This window comes from Hevea brasiliensis, chromosome 4 (genome assembly GCF_030052815.1).
Source record: "Hevea brasiliensis isolate MT/VB/25A 57/8 chromosome 4, ASM3005281v1, whole genome shotgun sequence".
Taxonomy (NCBI): domain Eukaryota; kingdom Viridiplantae; phylum Streptophyta; class Magnoliopsida; order Malpighiales; family Euphorbiaceae; genus Hevea; species Hevea brasiliensis.
This window is the reverse complement of record NC_079496.1, coordinates 24,821,959-24,838,631: the sequence shown is the minus strand read 5'-3', so window position 1 is coordinate 24,838,631 and position 16,673 is coordinate 24,821,959. Positions and strand designations below refer to the sequence as shown.

At 31.8% G+C, this 16,673-nt stretch overlaps 2 protein-coding genes across 2 annotated transcripts; one reads left to right on the top strand and one right to left on the bottom strand.

Moving 5' to 3' along the window:
- The first annotated feature begins 2,256 nt into the window (after nt 1-2,256).
- On the top strand, nt 2,257-6,706 carry LOC110655519 (cytokinin riboside 5'-monophosphate phosphoribohydrolase LOG8). Its single transcript, XM_021811831.2, is given in 8 exon segments — nt 2,257-2,405; nt 2,529-2,626; nt 2,854-2,884; nt 2,968-3,067; nt 3,179-3,249; nt 6,031-6,174; nt 6,298-6,351; nt 6,353-6,706. Coding segments are annotated over 8 exon segments (744 nt in total). The 5' UTR covers nt 2,257-2,309; the 3' UTR covers nt 6,503-6,706.
- Nucleotides 6,707-10,962: 4,256 nt separating this feature from the next.
- Nucleotides 10,963-13,356, bottom strand: LOC110655537 (uncharacterized). The gene is made up of 2 exons (XM_021811858.2): nt 13,051-13,356; nt 10,963-12,914 (listed from the first exon to the last, which is right to left on the bottom strand). Exon 2 carries the CDS (start codon nt 12,849-12,851, stop codon nt 11,181-11,183), a length of 1,671 nt encoding a protein of 556 aa, XP_021667550.2. The 5' UTR covers nt 12,852-12,914; nt 13,051-13,356; the 3' UTR covers nt 10,963-11,180.
- Nucleotides 13,357-16,673: the final 3,317 nt, after the last annotated feature.

Below are 16,673 nucleotides of genomic sequence, written 5' to 3'. Positions count from 1 at the left end.
TATTTTGTGCTAAATAAATAATATATTGTTATAATCAATTAAGACTTCTTCCAGCAAGACTATTCTACAGGTTTGGGTGGAGAGCTAGACAGGAATGCCTCAGGGTTTTCCAATAAAATATGGTGCAAAGAAAGTATATTGTTGAGCCACCATAATAGGATATTGCCCAATTATAGAACAAGCACAATAGCCTTATAAATATATGAGGGCAGGAGATGACTTTATTTTATGATAACAATTTTTTCTACCACACAGAACGCCAAATTGGATTTTTAAATCCAATAAAAAAGAAAAAAAAAATTAAAGATAGAATTAATGTATGCATTGTTGGTGCACCCACCAAGCAAATTGGATATAGAAAACAAAGATTGGAAAGAAAGAGAGAATCTCCTTTGACTCGAACACTTGCATTATTAGTCATTGTATGGGCTATGAAACATCATCTTTCACGTGTCATTCAACTCATGTACGAAGAGTTTTTTTTTTTTTAAGCAAAATATATTATTTAGTACCTCAACTTTTATTTTTTTACCAAATTATAATTTTATTTAATTAATTTATATCACTATTTTTTAAAACTTTTTTTATATTTAGTCTTTTTTAATAGAATTTTTTTAGGTGTGTGATTTAAAAGCACGTGGTTGTGTAAAAAAATTATCATCATAAACAAATATCCAAAATTATAAAGATCTAAAGTCTCACTTCTCTTATATTTCTTTTCTCTTCACTAATTGTACCTTCCTCTACCCTCCAAAGTCACAGCCTAATCCATATTGCAACCTAAAACCTTAATCTCCATTCTTACTTCTCTACCTTCTCTTCTCAACTCTAAGCTCGATCCCCTTCAATGGGAGGGAGGGAGGGAGGGAGAGAAAGTGAGGAGAATGTTATTGCAAAGAGAGAGAGAGAGAGAGTTTGTACGGAGAGAGAATGGGAGAGAGTGCAGTGGTAGAGAGAGAAAACATAATTGGAAGAGAAATTAATTTTTAGGGGAAATTACCCAAAAAACTTATACTTCCAAAAATTTTCAATTATATCATATCCTTTAAAAATTATCAATTAAATCATATATTTTTAAATGTTGTACAATTATATTGCACCGGTAACAATTTTGTTACTTTCCTAACAAAAATGCCACGTTAGACACCACCTCATCCCCACGTCAATCCCTATTTAACCCAAAAATAACCGTTAAAACATCCAAGTCCCAAATAAACAAAATAACCCCTAAAACCCATATTTTGGCATTAGATACCTACTCTAAAATACCTTAAATCCCAGATACCAATTCTAAAATATTTAACTACTCTGAATCCCAGATACCTACTCTAAACTTGTTCTTCCTTGTGGATCTGTTGGTCAATGGGGGGAGGTCATGTGTTAAGGTGAGAGCTGGGTGTGGTGCTGTAGTAAGGTTGGGGAAGAGTAACAAGGGAGGAAAATGGACTTGGGGTGAAATAGGTCTATGAATTAAGATAGCTTAAGGGTGTTTTGGTCTCTGAGAAGAAGGTGGGCCAGAGGAGCTATGATCTGAGTCTTGTGAGAGAGGTTTGGGTATGATGGTTTTAGGGAAATGAAGTGTGTAGCTGTGATGAGATGAAAGTTGTGCCAAGAGAAAAAGGGAGATGGAGCTGAGGTCATGAGGTCTATCGAGAAGCAATAGAGATGGGGCTTAGTGCTTGATGTGGCAAAGTAGAGCTAGTCTGTGTCGATGAAAGTATAAGGTTCAATTGGTAATCTTTAAAGTATAGGGTATAATTAAAAAATTTTGAAAGTACAGGTTTTTTTAGTAATTTTCCCTAATTTTTATGAATAAAATCATTAAGTTTGTTTAATATTTTTTATTGAAGTAGGCATAAAAGGGATACAATATTGAAAACAATAAAAGTTTAGGGACTCAATTGAAAAAAAAATGTAGGGATCATATAAAATTTTGGAGACTCAATAAAAATAAAAATTTATCTACTAAATAATGTATATTGCCTATTTTCTAATTTTATTAAATTAATTTAATATTTTATTAAATCCATTAAAAAGATATAATGTCAAAAAGGATAAAAGTTTAGGGATTCCCATGTGAAAAATGTAGAAGTTTAGAGATGCAAATTGATCAAATAAAATTAAGAAAATTCAATAAAAAAAATTCAGTACTAAATAATGCATTTTGCTTTTTCTTTTATCCAATTATTCATTTTATAAAAATACAATTTTTTTACTCTATAATTAGTACTATCATTATTATATATATAATACATATTGATGCGTAGACTTCTAGAGGACTTTGGCTCTACAATTGAACGTAAAAGTTAATGGGTAAGTTCAAAAGGGTTTGTGTCTTCTGTGGAAGTCATTCAGGGAATAAAAAGATCTTCAGTGATGCAGCTCTTGATCTTGGAAGACAACTGGTTAGTTTCACTCTTTTTCTCTCTCTTTCTTTGCAGATTGAGCGTGTGCACACACTCATCACATACCGATGAATTCTCTGAGTTTTTTAGAGGATTTAAATGAAAAAGGGTATAAATTTGCAGGTGGAGAGGAAAATGGATTTAGTATATGGAGGAGGGAGCTTTGGGTTGATGGGTCTGGTCTCTCGGACAGTTCTTGATGGTGGATGTCATGTTTTAGGGTAAGCTCCAACCCCAAAAAGGAAGTTCATAAAACATGCAATAACCCTTTTCGTTTCAGAGGAAAACAAAATTAGAAAAATCATTACATATCCTATTGTACATTAATTCTTCTTTTTTTGCCTCTTTCAGTTATGCTGATTTATCATAATAATTAATTTCATGCCCTATAATTTGATTCACTTCAATTTTATTTTATCTTATTATTATTATTTTTTTAATTTGCTAGAGTTATCCCAACAGCTCTCATCCCACTAGAGGTAGAAAATTTCCCCTATATCTTTTTCTTTCTCTCTCTCTTTCATGCATATGCCTGTGTTCTGTACCAATGATTTGCTCTCAGATTTCAGGTCACGCAGTGGGAGAAGTGTTGATTGTATCTGATATGCATGAAAGAAAAGCTGAGATGGCTAAGAGAGCTGATGCATTCATTGCTCTTCCTGGTATATATATCTATATATTTTCTTGTGCTTAATTATTTCTTGAGTCTTGTTGGTATATATTTAATATCTATGCTTTTGTTTTGTCATTTTGGGGCTAATTAATGAATTAAGGAGGGTATGGAACCTTGGAAGAGTTGCTTGAGATGATTACATGGTCTCAGCTTGGAATCCATGACAAACCAGTTAAGTTTATTGTTGCCTCTCTCTCTCTCTCTCTCTCTCTCTCTCTCTCTCTCTCTCTCTGTCTCTCTTTCTCTCTCTTTCAATGTTATATATATTGCTATATTTATATGTATCTTTAAGTTAAAAAGTGTACCTCTTAAAATATGTATAAAAGGCTTAAAAACTTATGATAATTGTATCTCCTCAATCAATAGTTTATATAAATATTTGAATTGATCATCTAATCAACTATTTAATGTTAACATAATACAGTTGTTATGATCATAAATACAAAATGGCCAGTGTTGTTTCATCAGAACTCAATATAGGATTTTTTTTTTCCTATTTGTATTGAAAACAATATATATAATTAACATTAACGATGAGAATCTTAAGATTCCCCCACCCCTCTTAATTTATTTCTAAACACAAGGGTATGTCAAATTAATGGCTTCTATTCATTTCTATATATAATATTCAGAAGGTTTTTTTACTCAATAATTATTCATTACAACAGGATTTCTTTTGAAGCAAAATTTATACCCAGCTGTTTTCATCATTGAGGATATTTTTGTTGCATTTGGCAGGTTTTCTTTTACTGTCTTTAATCTATATTTTGGTCAGATTTTTTCACTTAGCATATCTATCGCATTTAGGATAGTCATTTGAGAGAATTTAATGGTTGAATTTTAAACATAAGGTGCCATGTTAAATTTTTCCTAAATTTCTATATTAATAAAATTTTACATTGAATTAGCAAATTCCTATTTTATGATGGAAATTTACACTTGCTAATTTGGTGCAAATTATGAGGGATATAAAAAGAAAAAACCCTTATTTTTGCACCAAATAATTTATTCTTAAAAAATCCTTATTTTTTTAGAATAATTTATTTTCAATGATTGAAATATATATATATATATATTAATGGGATATTTATTTAAACTTAATAACTCTAATTAATTATAAAATTATATATTATTAAACCTAAATCACACATTTTAAACTTTTTTATATTTTTTAATATCATTAGCTTTTTTTCTTATTCATTTTTCCTTTTAATTTTACAGTTAGAAGTTTAGAACTACTAATTAATCATCCTCATGTTCTTCTATATTTAGTTATGTCAATGCCATTAGGAAGTAAACTAGTGGTCAAATATATCTAATATATAGAGCATAATAAATGAAAATTTCAATGTTTGGTCTATAATTTTTTTTTTTTTGAAAAATAAGTTGATAAAATTAGGAAATTAAATAAACTTTTTATGGTTTCTTGTATTGGACCAACTTATTTTTTAACTTAAATTATTGAAAAATAAAAATAAAATAAATATATACATCTTATTTAACATCTACTTAAAAAAATTTCCTTGCATACCTACAGACTATGCAGATGAATAAAGATTTTATTTTTTTTTTTTAGAAGAAATTAATCAAAAGCTTTGCTCAAATTTTTACTTTTGAATATGGAAATAAATTATTAAAATCCTTGCTAGATTTTCTCTAACATATATTTTCATCTTTATTACTTCCAAGTAAAATTAATTATTATGGCTACTAAGTTTCATTAGTTAGTTTACACTTTAATTCTTAATAATAGTAATATATATACAAGGCTATAGATTTTTCATTACACTTTAATTATTAAAGTGTGATAGGGATGGCCATGAACTAGACTTGGCACCCTTATAGGCCCATAATTAAAGCTAATATTTGGCTTTGAAAATTGAAAATGTTGTTTTTAGTGTGTTTAAAGTGTTAATTATTATAATTAACAAATTTAATTTAATGACAATAGAATTACTTTTAAAATTATTAAATTTAAATTTTAATTAAAATTAAATGAATAAAACAATATCAATTGTCATAGCAATCAATATATTTGATATATGCCATGAAAATGGGATTGGGACCTAATTAAAATGAGGTTTCAACCAAAATCAAGTGGACCTCTAAATTTTAGTTTGCTACAAAAGGTCAAAGGAAAACAGCCAAATCCTTTCAAGCTGTCTTGACTTTCTTTTTTCTTGCTGTAGAAAATATTAATAAATTTATTATTACACCTGTTCAATGGACAAGATTGCACCCAACTCAAAATTTTCTTTATTTTATATTTTCTTAATCTCCTTATTTAAAATACAAAATTTTATAATAATTCAATTTAATTTATTTATTTATTATTATATTTAAAATAAAATAATTCAATTTTTTCAATATAAAAATTTTTATATTTAAAAAAAAAATCAAATATAATTTTATAAAAATTCTACTGAATTGACACCCTAACATGAAGTCTTGTGCTGTTAATTTAAATCATGTTATTTACATATTGGGGACATGACGTAACCATTGAACATAAATTGACACCCCTGATATAAAGTCCCAGCCATATGTGTAATGGCTATATGGTTTCAAAATAGCAAGGATTTTAAGTGTTAATAATATTGGCTTCATTTATAATAAATTATTTATAAGAAAAGAATTCAAATGATTTTTCACACAATTTTATATGATTTCTATTTTTTAAAAATTATTTTTATTTTAAGTTAAAAAATTTAATTTTTTTTATTTTAAACATGAAAATTGACAAATAAGAAATCAATTAAATTAAATTCTTATGAAATTTTATATTCTAATCAGAGATTATATTTGGCAATTCCAAGTAATTTTGCCAGCAACTTGTTTTATGTGTAAACCAGCTTATGTACATGAAATTTACCTCCACTTTGAAAGTATATTCGTTGTTGAAACCTCTCTGTGTCCCTCTCTCTCTAAAATTGGTTGCAAAAATAAAAACAGGTGGGTCTGTTAAATGTAGATGGGTATTATGATAGCTTGCTTGGATTGTTTGACAAAGGTGTAGAAGAGGGATTCATCAAACCTTGCGCAAGGAACATTGTCATTTCTGCAAAGAATGCTCAGGAATTAATCCAAAGGATGGAGGTACTAATTATTCACTTCACCTCATATGCTATTTTTTTTTTTTTAAATGATTAAGCTCCAGTTACGGTTCAATCATATGCCAATTTTCTCATATCAACTCCTCTTTTGAATGCATTTTATCAGGATTTTGTACCTTTGCATGATCAAGTGGCACCAAGTCATAGCTGGATAATAGAAGAAAACAATGCAAATTTGTAGCTGTTTAATCCCTTGGTATATTTCTAAGAAGAAGATTCTTTTTAGAAGCTTATCCTCATTATTGATTCTTTGCATGGTGTGTGCAAACCCAAAATGGGTGAAAATACACAACAAATTATGTGTTAAATAGGCATTAATGCTATTTATGGAAGCAAACTGTGTCATTGTGAGCCATATTTTGATTTCAAAGAGTGTTTTGATAGTTGACATGTGAACTGTGACTGCAAGTGGTGATTTTGAGTGAGCCTTGATAGAAGAGGAAATCCTTCCAATAATATCATCAAGCTCACACAAAAATAAATGGAAAATAGTTTTCATCTGTTTTCTATTACAAGACAGTTCCTAATTGAATCATTGATATATACCTCAATATTTGGCAAACAGATTCTAATATTACCTACAAGATGAAAAAAAATACAAACACAAGAAAAGGCAAAGCAGGAAAAACACTAGGAAAGAATTAAGTGATGTAGAACAGGTTGCCATCCATAGTTATTAAAGTCGAGACTCTGGCTCAAGGCTTACCAGGCTCCAACCCTAACACCTCTAAAGGAGAAAGGCGAACAACATTCACCAGGCCCTCACCTTATACGTCTAGATGAGCACCTTGTTTCAAGCGCAAGACTTTAAAAAAACGCGTCTTCTTTATTTCTACCTTCGGCGAGCACTTCCATTGATGAAAAACACTATCATGCATCTCAAAATTTGTCGATATACTAGAATCCAATATTGACGCACTATGAAGTTTTTGAAATTAGTATTGTTTGTGGTAAATAGTTGCCAAAATCTCATCATACCACCACACTCAAGATCACAAACCTCCCATATTTCCATTTTCAATACTAATACTCTCTTATTATCTTTTCAGAAAAGAAAAATATTGCATCTATATTTCAAGATCTATGCCAAAAGGTAAAGGAAAAACAACATTTATTAACTTGAGAACAAAATAATACTCCTTTAGTTGTTAAAGATGAGAAAGAAGATGAAAATATTGATTTTGAAGATGAGTATTAAAAGAATGAAGGTATAGAAGAAAAGAAAATTATGATGCTACTCTTGATGAAGATTGAAGAGTAATTATTTTATAATTAGTTGACTTTAGTTTTGAGACATTAAAAGACTATTCAAGTTTTAATACAAGCAAATGGCCTATTTTAGCTCTTAAAGTATTGGTCAAAATTCAAATAAGCCCTTTAACTCTTTTTGGGTCCAAAGAAGCCCCTCATCTATTTAAAATAGTAAATTTAACACCATAGTTAACATAGTTACATGTCCATTAACGCCAGGCTTTAACAATGCAAGTTTTACCGCCAACACGACCTAATTTGGCTAAAACCTTTGAGCCTCCATGCATTCTCTTCTTCATCAGATTACTTGAACCAATCATGTCGCAGCCTCCCTCGCTTCTTCTCTAAGGTTCTTTTTTTTTTTTTTTTTTTTCTCTTAAAGTGAAAGATTAAGTTGCAGAATTAAATATTTATCTGTATGCTTAAACCAAGTCTTCTTCTATAGGTAACTGAATTTCAAACTGCAGATTTTCCCTCAAGTAGGAAATGCAAAGATGAACTTTAAATACAGGAAAAACCTGTAGCCCTTGCTGTGCCGGAGTCTATTCTGAAGCAACAAGTCGTCACCTAAATGGTAAACAATAGACCATCAACATTCTTTGAGAAGGAAAGACTCAAAGCACTGTGAGCAAGCTTTGATACTTATAAACTGGCTCTTTCAAGATGAATTTGTTTTCCAAGCTGTTTCTAGGAGTCTTGCTGACATTTTAGTTAGAAAGATGATTGTTATATAGTTCTTGGTTTGTTTTGGAGAAGTAATTATTCTTAAAATTTTTCTATGCTAGGTGGGAAACATTTTCATGGCTAAATTTTTTAGTTGTTTGCATATACGTGATGGGTTTCTCACTCTTTTTTCTGTGAAAGAGAGTTTGGTCATATGCTTATAGACAGATGCTTATGTTTGATGTCTGACATTCCTATCGTCGTTTATGCAATATCCATGTTTAGTTTGCCCATTCTTTTGTTGTGGGGATTCTACTAATTTGATTGCTTTTGAACTAAAATGTACATTTTTAGGTTGAATTTGGCTTGGTACTGAATGAATGGCAATAGCTACAAGCGTATAATGCCATTTTAATTTAGTTATCTAACTTCTTTTCAGGAAGTGTTGCAAGTTGTTCACCTGAATGTATATGTCATGATGAAATTTAATGGCCATATAATTTTCTTCCTCCCTTCTCCTCTCATTTTCTATCGTTGTGCTCTGTAGAACTGGGTAGGATGGATTTGAGTTATTGTCTTGCCTTTCAGTATCTGCTGCTGACTGTATTTTAGCTATTAGTGAAGCATTTACAAAAAAGTAGATAAATCAAGTTGTTTCATCCAATTCCAGATTTAATTTTTGCTATTGTTGAAGCATATGGGAAGTGAATAAAGTCCTTCAACTTCCTTAACTAACTGGTGAAAGGATCTACTTGATTAGGTTCAACAATCATCATTTGCTTCATCACCCTTGATTAGGTTCAATAATCATCATTTGATGCCACCATGTGGTATATGATTTCTAATGTTGTTGAGGCACGAGGAAAGCGAATCAAGTCCTTCATCACCCTTGATTCACTGTAGAAAGAATCATTTTCATTTGGTTCAACAAGGATCATCTAAAGCAATGGTGATTTGGCAAGTATAAACTTCATGAACTCCATTTCGGGCCTCATACCAGAAATAAAGTTCAACCTTATAGATATGAGCTTCCAGAGAAAAAACGAGTTGTTTTCTTCTGTCAAAAACTATAGATTCCATGGACAATAAAATTTTTGCCCCGTGAGCTATTCTCCCACTTGTTCTTAACATCAGCCTTCTCTTGAAAGGCATCTTGATCTCATGAGGTGTGTGAGCTGTGGAAGCAGAAAGAGGTGGAGATCAGTGGATGAGGTAGAGAAAAGAGCAAGAACAAGTTGAGGTTAGTTTGGATGATGATTCAAGCACGGCCCACACATTGAAAAGTGAAACATATAATTGTAGAGATGACGATAAGCATGGAAGGAAAATGGACGTTCGTTGTCATGTGATTAATGTCTGGTTCAAAATGAACCGATGTTTGTTAACTTTTGGTGTTAAATTTGCTATTTTAAATAGTTGAGTGACATTTTTGGACCAAAAAGATTTTAAGGGCTTATTTAACTTTTGACCAATAGTATAAGGGTCAAAATAAGCATTTTACCTTTAATATATTAGTATTTGAATGCATATTAGTTATTATTATTTATAGTTTTATGTTATTTAAAATTTGATGAAATATTCACATTTGTTTGACTTTTTTTTTTTTTTTCATCCCATCTCATCTTGCGCCTTGCATCTAGGCTCCAGGACCCCTTGACACATTGGTGCATCTTGAGCCTTTAATAACTATGCATTCATGCACAGTTATAGCAGACCAGCAGTGCATGTTTATTGTTAATTCAACTTGAGTTAAGATGAATCATACATGCAGAGAGTATACAAAAAGTGGAAGGAATGAAATTGGTCAATTTCTTTTATGTCGGAATTGGACCATCTACATAATGGCTAACTCGGCCTGGCCACCAACACATGGAACCTCTACTGAAATCAAAGAATTTGAGCAAAAGAGATGCAAGATTGTAAAGATCAAGTTGAGAGATTCACATCACATGATAAATTGCACCATGTTAAAAAAGGAAGAAAAAATCTTCATTCACATGAAAAAGACAAAACAAATAAACAAAGCCAATGAATCTAGCATCAAGTGGGAGTGAAGACATTTTAATGAACCTGAAGTGAAAGTGTTCTACAACATATGCTGGTAACATACTTGTTAATCTAGCTTTAAAGTGTAGAGTCTTGGATATGTCACGATTTTGATGCCAGTTACATACATTATTATAAAAGACTAATGGTCTTAAAATTGATGTTTTTGAGGAGTGTGTCAAGGGTGTTTAAGAGTGGTTATTAGTTCAGTAACCAACAAAAAGGACTCGATCTCTTTCAGGTGTTAATGAGGAGGCCTCTCCTGATGAGGCATTCTAAGAAATTCTCAGTGTCTTTTATTGATTCTCTCTCACGTTTGACATTCTAGTTCTCTTCCACATGTGACATTTTTCAGCTTAAATCTCCAATTTCGTAAACAAAATTTTTCTCAACCAAAGGGAAGCAAACAACATAAAGAGGGAAGCCTTCAGTGAAACTGAAACTGTGCATGCTGTTAATAGACGAATGTGAAATCTACAAGAAATTCCAATCACCACCTTGAGAGAACATCATCCCTAAATACATCTACTGGGCATTTTATAGCTTTTTAAGGTCTTACATGACCAGTGAAAGCTTAGATATAAAAATCTCAATTTCAAAGGGGTGAGGGAAATAAAAAAGTAATCTGAATTTATTTTACTTACCAAATTATGTGCACATTTGGATGTGCACAAATAACCAGGTAATAGATAAAACATTAATTCACTTTGAAAAGGATCATAAGATGACAGAATTAAGTATAGGCACATATAATTTGAGCATACCATACAGGAGTGGAGATTAAATAAATATATAGACCACATTCGTTCACTTCAAAAAAGATAATAAGATAATAGAACAAAATTTAAATTTATATTACAGATATAGGATTGTGATGATCAAATGGAATTGCTAATCATCAATAGAAAAAAAAAACAAGGAAATACACAAACTAGCCAAAAACGAGTTTAGCAGCATATTTCTGTAACTGTATCAAGAAAACAAGTGATGTGAATCAATCTATGAAAAAGTAACTAGCATCCAACCTTTTTAGCATGTATTGATCCCATCCTTGCAGTCACTGGTCAAATTATAAAATGTTTCCACACGCATCTTTGCCCTGTAAAGAACCTCAGTGTCAACTGCAACTCTCATGTATCCATCAAACTCAACTGGCCATCCATTATTTAAAAGCATTGTCTCATTGTACCAATCACTAGTGTTTCCCCACAATGCCTTGTAATCATCAAGCAAATGAACCTTGAAGTGAGATCTCAGTTTATCAAAGTAGTTATAGAATGGCTCATTGGTTGCAATATACAGATTCCTCCTAGGCTGAATCATCCCTTGAAGCTTCACAACAAGTGCATCGGGTGAAGTATCAGCATCCAAATGAGGCCAGAGCTCCTTATTTTGTGCTTTCTCTCCTCGAACCACATGAACTGCATCAAAATCCCAGTCCATTTGCCCACTGATCTCTGAAACTATATTCATCAATCTCTTTGATTTCCAAAGCACATGCCATGGCCTCTGAATGTGCTTTGCAGCTTGCCCTTCACAAACTCTGTACCAATAATTTTCTGGCTCTGGAGCATCAAACTGCCTCCAAATAATTGTGCTCCTATCTTTACTCAGTTGTATTGGTGTCACCTTATGGGTAACAACCTTCCTAACTGGCACCTTCTTCTTATGGGCTCGAACCCATTTCTTCCAATCTCTCAAAAATTCACTCTCTTCTACAATTGATGCCAACTCCTTAAGATGCTCAAAATCAAAATAATACCGAAAATCCTTCCCCTCCTCATCCTTGCCACTTGGATTATAACTACCAGCCAAGCATATGCTTAAATCCATCACAAATGTCCTGTTCAAATACATCGCCTCCCCTAATCCACACAAGAAACTCCACATATAATGATTCATTCCCTTACAATAATCCCCTCCCCTAGAATAATAAAGGTACCTCCCTTTCCTAAAATTCATCTCTGATCCCAAACTTGGGATTGTGTCATTTATCTCCTCATCACGAAATGTTGATGTAATTTTCAGAATATTGCCACCACTCTTAGTAGCATTAACTCTATTCCTTTGCCTCTGGGCATTAATGCCTGAATGCCAACCACCTGCGTGCACAATTTTATTACAATTTTTCCCAGTTCCAAACTCAAACCTCCTAAAGTCCCTATACTTTCTCCATGACTTCTCTTTCTTGTTTCTAAACCTCCAGGCCACATCACACTCATTTGGCTTTGACCCATTAACAGGGGTTTGATATTCCAAAAACACAATAGACTTGAACCACTTCAAATTGAACTTCTCAACTGTTATCAGAACCCTCGGGTCTGAGCAATTCACAACCTGCAAATCCTCACAACCAGATGATTGGAGGGTCATGTTAGCGACCTTCTCAGATTTCTCAATCACTTGTTCAGTGATCGGTTCAATCACTAAAGCAGGTGGTACTGCAGGAGCTGACACGCTTTGTAAATCCTCACCAGTTTTAAGGATAGAATTGTCATTTTTGAAAGTAGCATTTTCACTCTGAGTAAAGAATTTAGTAAGGGCAGGAGCTGATTCCAGCCATGGATCTGGAGGCTGGTAAGTGATTGCAATAACTGTGAATATCAGAACTAAGAATACAAACACTGAGAAACATAAATTGCTTATTAGCTTTATCAGGTTTTGCCCTATAGGCTCAGTTGCTGGATTAGTCTCTTTCATGGTCTCTTTTGCTCAACCTTTGAGAACCCAAATTCTGAAATCTACCCAGATCTTGAAACAAACCTAGAAAACGAATCCAAACCCAAGTTTACTTAGACCTAATTCATTCATGGGCTCTCCTCATTTCACTGAAATCTTGAAATGAGTCAAGAAACTAGTGAAATCTGGGAAAAAGAGATAGGAGAAGAATTTAACTTACTCAGAATTGAAATGGAGCTGAAGATTGATGAGATCTAATGAAAACAAGCAAAACTTGAAGCGAGATTCTACTGTTTCTGCGTGAAGGTGACGATATGGTGGAATTGCTTCACTTAGAAGTGAAGCAAAAGTTCTTCGAAAAAATTTGACTGAAGTGAGCAAGACAGTGATTTGTTGCCAGCGGCAGCAGCGGGCTGCCGGGCATTCTAGTTAACACCTTATACTTGTTGGTGCCACGTCATAATCATCTACACGTTTATCCTTTGTGCGGTTGAAGAGAAAACAATGAGAAATTAAAGAAAACAAGTGAAGGTAAGAGGGGAATATTTATAAACATATATATATATATATATATATATATATATATATAAAAGAAAAAGAATAAAAATTACTTTTTTATTATTTAGATATTTTAATAGAAGAGAAATAGAATTTTTCTGAATTGTGATTTTATTATTATAAGATATTAAGTATATATGAATAGTTTTAATATAAATAATATCTAATTCTCTTTATTTTCTTCTGCTTCACCAAAGAAATATTTTGAATTATTGAAAAGAAATTGATAAATATTTTATCTTCATTTCTCTCATTTATTTGTTATTCAAATAAATGAAATTTGACAAATCAAATTTTTCTTTTTTTTTTCTCCTACTTCAATCCAAATAAAGAGTTAAGATAATAAATTCCAACCCAAATATTTCAATAAATAAGGATTTAAATTTAGAAATTTTGAATTTTATTATAGGTTGATTTTTTATAAAAAAAATTGGATAGATTTGTTGATAAATGTGGATAAAAAATTTGTTTAAATATAAATTAAAATGTAATTTTAAGTATACTCAATTGAGTGAAAAATTTGTTAGATAGTGTTTAATTTATTTAATATAAGTTTAAATTCTAAATAATTCATTTTAAAAATGCTTCAATTTGAGTTCTTCAATATCTTCTAAGAAGAAAAATTTCAGTTCTAATTTAAGGGTAAAAAAAATGACCTTTTAGATAAAGCCATGTGTTAAGAAAAATGATTACAACCCTTACATAAAGAACAAAAACGTTGTGGAGTCCACGGGGATTTGATGGGCTTTGACATGATAATTCCAAACCTCAAGAAAAGTGATTTGTCCTCTACAACCTCTGCCACTTGAAGAACAATGAGCTCCCCTGCTTACTCAACGATCATCTAATAAGTGCCCATAAGGATCCTATTGGGGGTATCATGAACCATAGGTTACCTTAAGCCAATTAAGGGCATTAAATAGCTAACTGAGTGCATCGAACTTCTAAAAACTTAAGAAAACTCTTCATACATAATATTAACATGGCTACCATATGAAGACCCAAATCCTAATATGATTGTCACAGACACTTCTAAGTATAATAGTAATAGCTACTGTAGACTTTAGTAAATAAGATCCATGTTTAGGGCATGGACTAATCTAAAAAATCCTACGACTTGTCCACTTGCCCACTTGCTCTGATGAAGGCATGTGATATTGTCTTGAAAATTACTTTCATTCTTTTCAGAGAGACCTTACCATCACTGTAACAGCCCAACTAGAGGCTGTTACTAGTGCTAAGGATCAAGTCAACTTTAGACTGCCAAAATCCGTAACAAGCCTAAAAACCTATTTAACATAAAGCTCTTTTGATAATTAATCAAAATTTGAGCAACTCATATCAAGTACACTTTAAACTTTACATAGAAACATAATACATTTTCCTTTGAAATGGTTCGAAATTTTAACCTCTTCATAACATTTAAAATAGTTAAAGTGCAACTTGCACATTCATACACTGAATACAAAGAGTATGCTTATGATTAAGGTAACATCCATACAATCTTAACTTAGAAAAAACTTATTATAATTCCTTACAACTATGCACAGTATCTATCTATTTAAAATTTTACATGCCCAATCTAACAACATCAATCATACAAAAGGAAATCTACAGCTTCTCATGATCCTAGCTCTCCTAGAAGACACTTCTATCCTGCAACTATGCATCTGGGGTTAAGGGAATGGGGTAAGTTTCAAAAAGCTCAGTGAATAAACTAGCCAAACATAAATTACTCGTATAATTCATTTCATACATATACAATGCATCAATCACATGAATTTTTTACATCACAAAGATTTCACATAAGATGGACTTGTCACCAGTGATTTCCCATATCCAATATGCCCTACTCATACTGAAGCTTCTCAGGACTTCCGTTTAAATACATATCATATCCAATGTGCTTGGCTCATATAGAGACTCCTTAGGACTTTCGCTTGAAAAAATAGTGAGCCAGGGGCTTATTAGGCCTCACCTGGTCTTATCACATCATATCATGCATTATAATAAAAATAGAATATAACTGTGTCATGGGGCAAACCAATGAGTTATCCAATATCCATCAAGCATCAACATTAATTATGAGCATATTTGTCTTTTAGATACATACATCCTAATAAGTAATGAAATGATGTATGTGGATGATTATGATTTCAATTAAATAAGTTTTCATTCATTAAGGTTAGTATTACTTACCTCTTATAACCTATCAAGTACTTAACACGAACAGTAACTATCCTTGGATCCTCAGCTTCCTAAGTCCCTTAAGTCCGATCCTATAAACATCAGACTCTAAAGAGTTATTTGGAGCTCAAAAATTCTATACGTATGTTAAACATCTTATTCTAGGTCCTTTCAGATCATAAAGACAAGTTTTAGAGCTTGGAACAAAAAGGGAAATAAGGTTGGCAAAACCAACTTCAACTGCCAAAGTCCTAGATTTCAATAGTCGAATCTTAAAATCTCCAGATAACTGTAGCCATTCTGGCTGCCGAAATAATGGTTTTCGACAGCCGAACATAGGAATTTTCAGAATTTTTAAGTTTTTAAAAACCACAAAAACACATATTAAGGCTCCAAAACATTATCCAAACTTAAAAACATATACCTAGAACCTCCATTAACCCCAATACTACAAAAGACAACACATACATGCAACAAAGAACCAAAATTCAAGTTTTCTCTCAACTTTACTCAAAACATCAAAGGTACAAAACATCCATTGAACTCAATTAACATAACCTTCTTCAAAAATCTAATCAATTCATGCTTATAAACTCACTATATTTATCAAGAATCTCATAACAAAACATACTATTAAAATCAATATTAAAATTCTCATACATGCAACAACCCTCCCAAACTCAATGGGCTTAAAATCACTCAAAAATCACATGCAAACCCAAAAGCTTACTCTTACCCATATACACATACTCAAAACCATATAGAAAAATCAATTGAAAGGAAGAAAATACCTTTCTCTCATGGAAACAAGATTGGGTAAGAGGGTAGAGAAACTTCAAAATCTCTTGAATTCTTAATCTTCCCAATAAAATCCAAGCCTGCAAGCTCTCAAAACCTCAAATCAAAGAAATTTCAAACAAAAATCCTTTGCATGCAGCAGTAATTGAGAGAGAGAAAAAAAAACTAATATTTTTTTAAATTTGAACTAAAATGGGCTATTTATACCCCTATTGTCAAGGAAACTTTAAGCTACTGAAAGCCTAGCTTCCAAAAGGACATTTCAACAGTAAAAAGGGGCTTCAACTATCAACAGTCCAA

Excerpts from the sequence above, each read along its gene's own strand:
- LOC110655537 (XM_021811858.2), bottom strand. The coding sequence starts at position 12,851 with ATGAAAGAGACTAATCCAGCAACTGAGCCTATAGGGCAAAACCTGATA.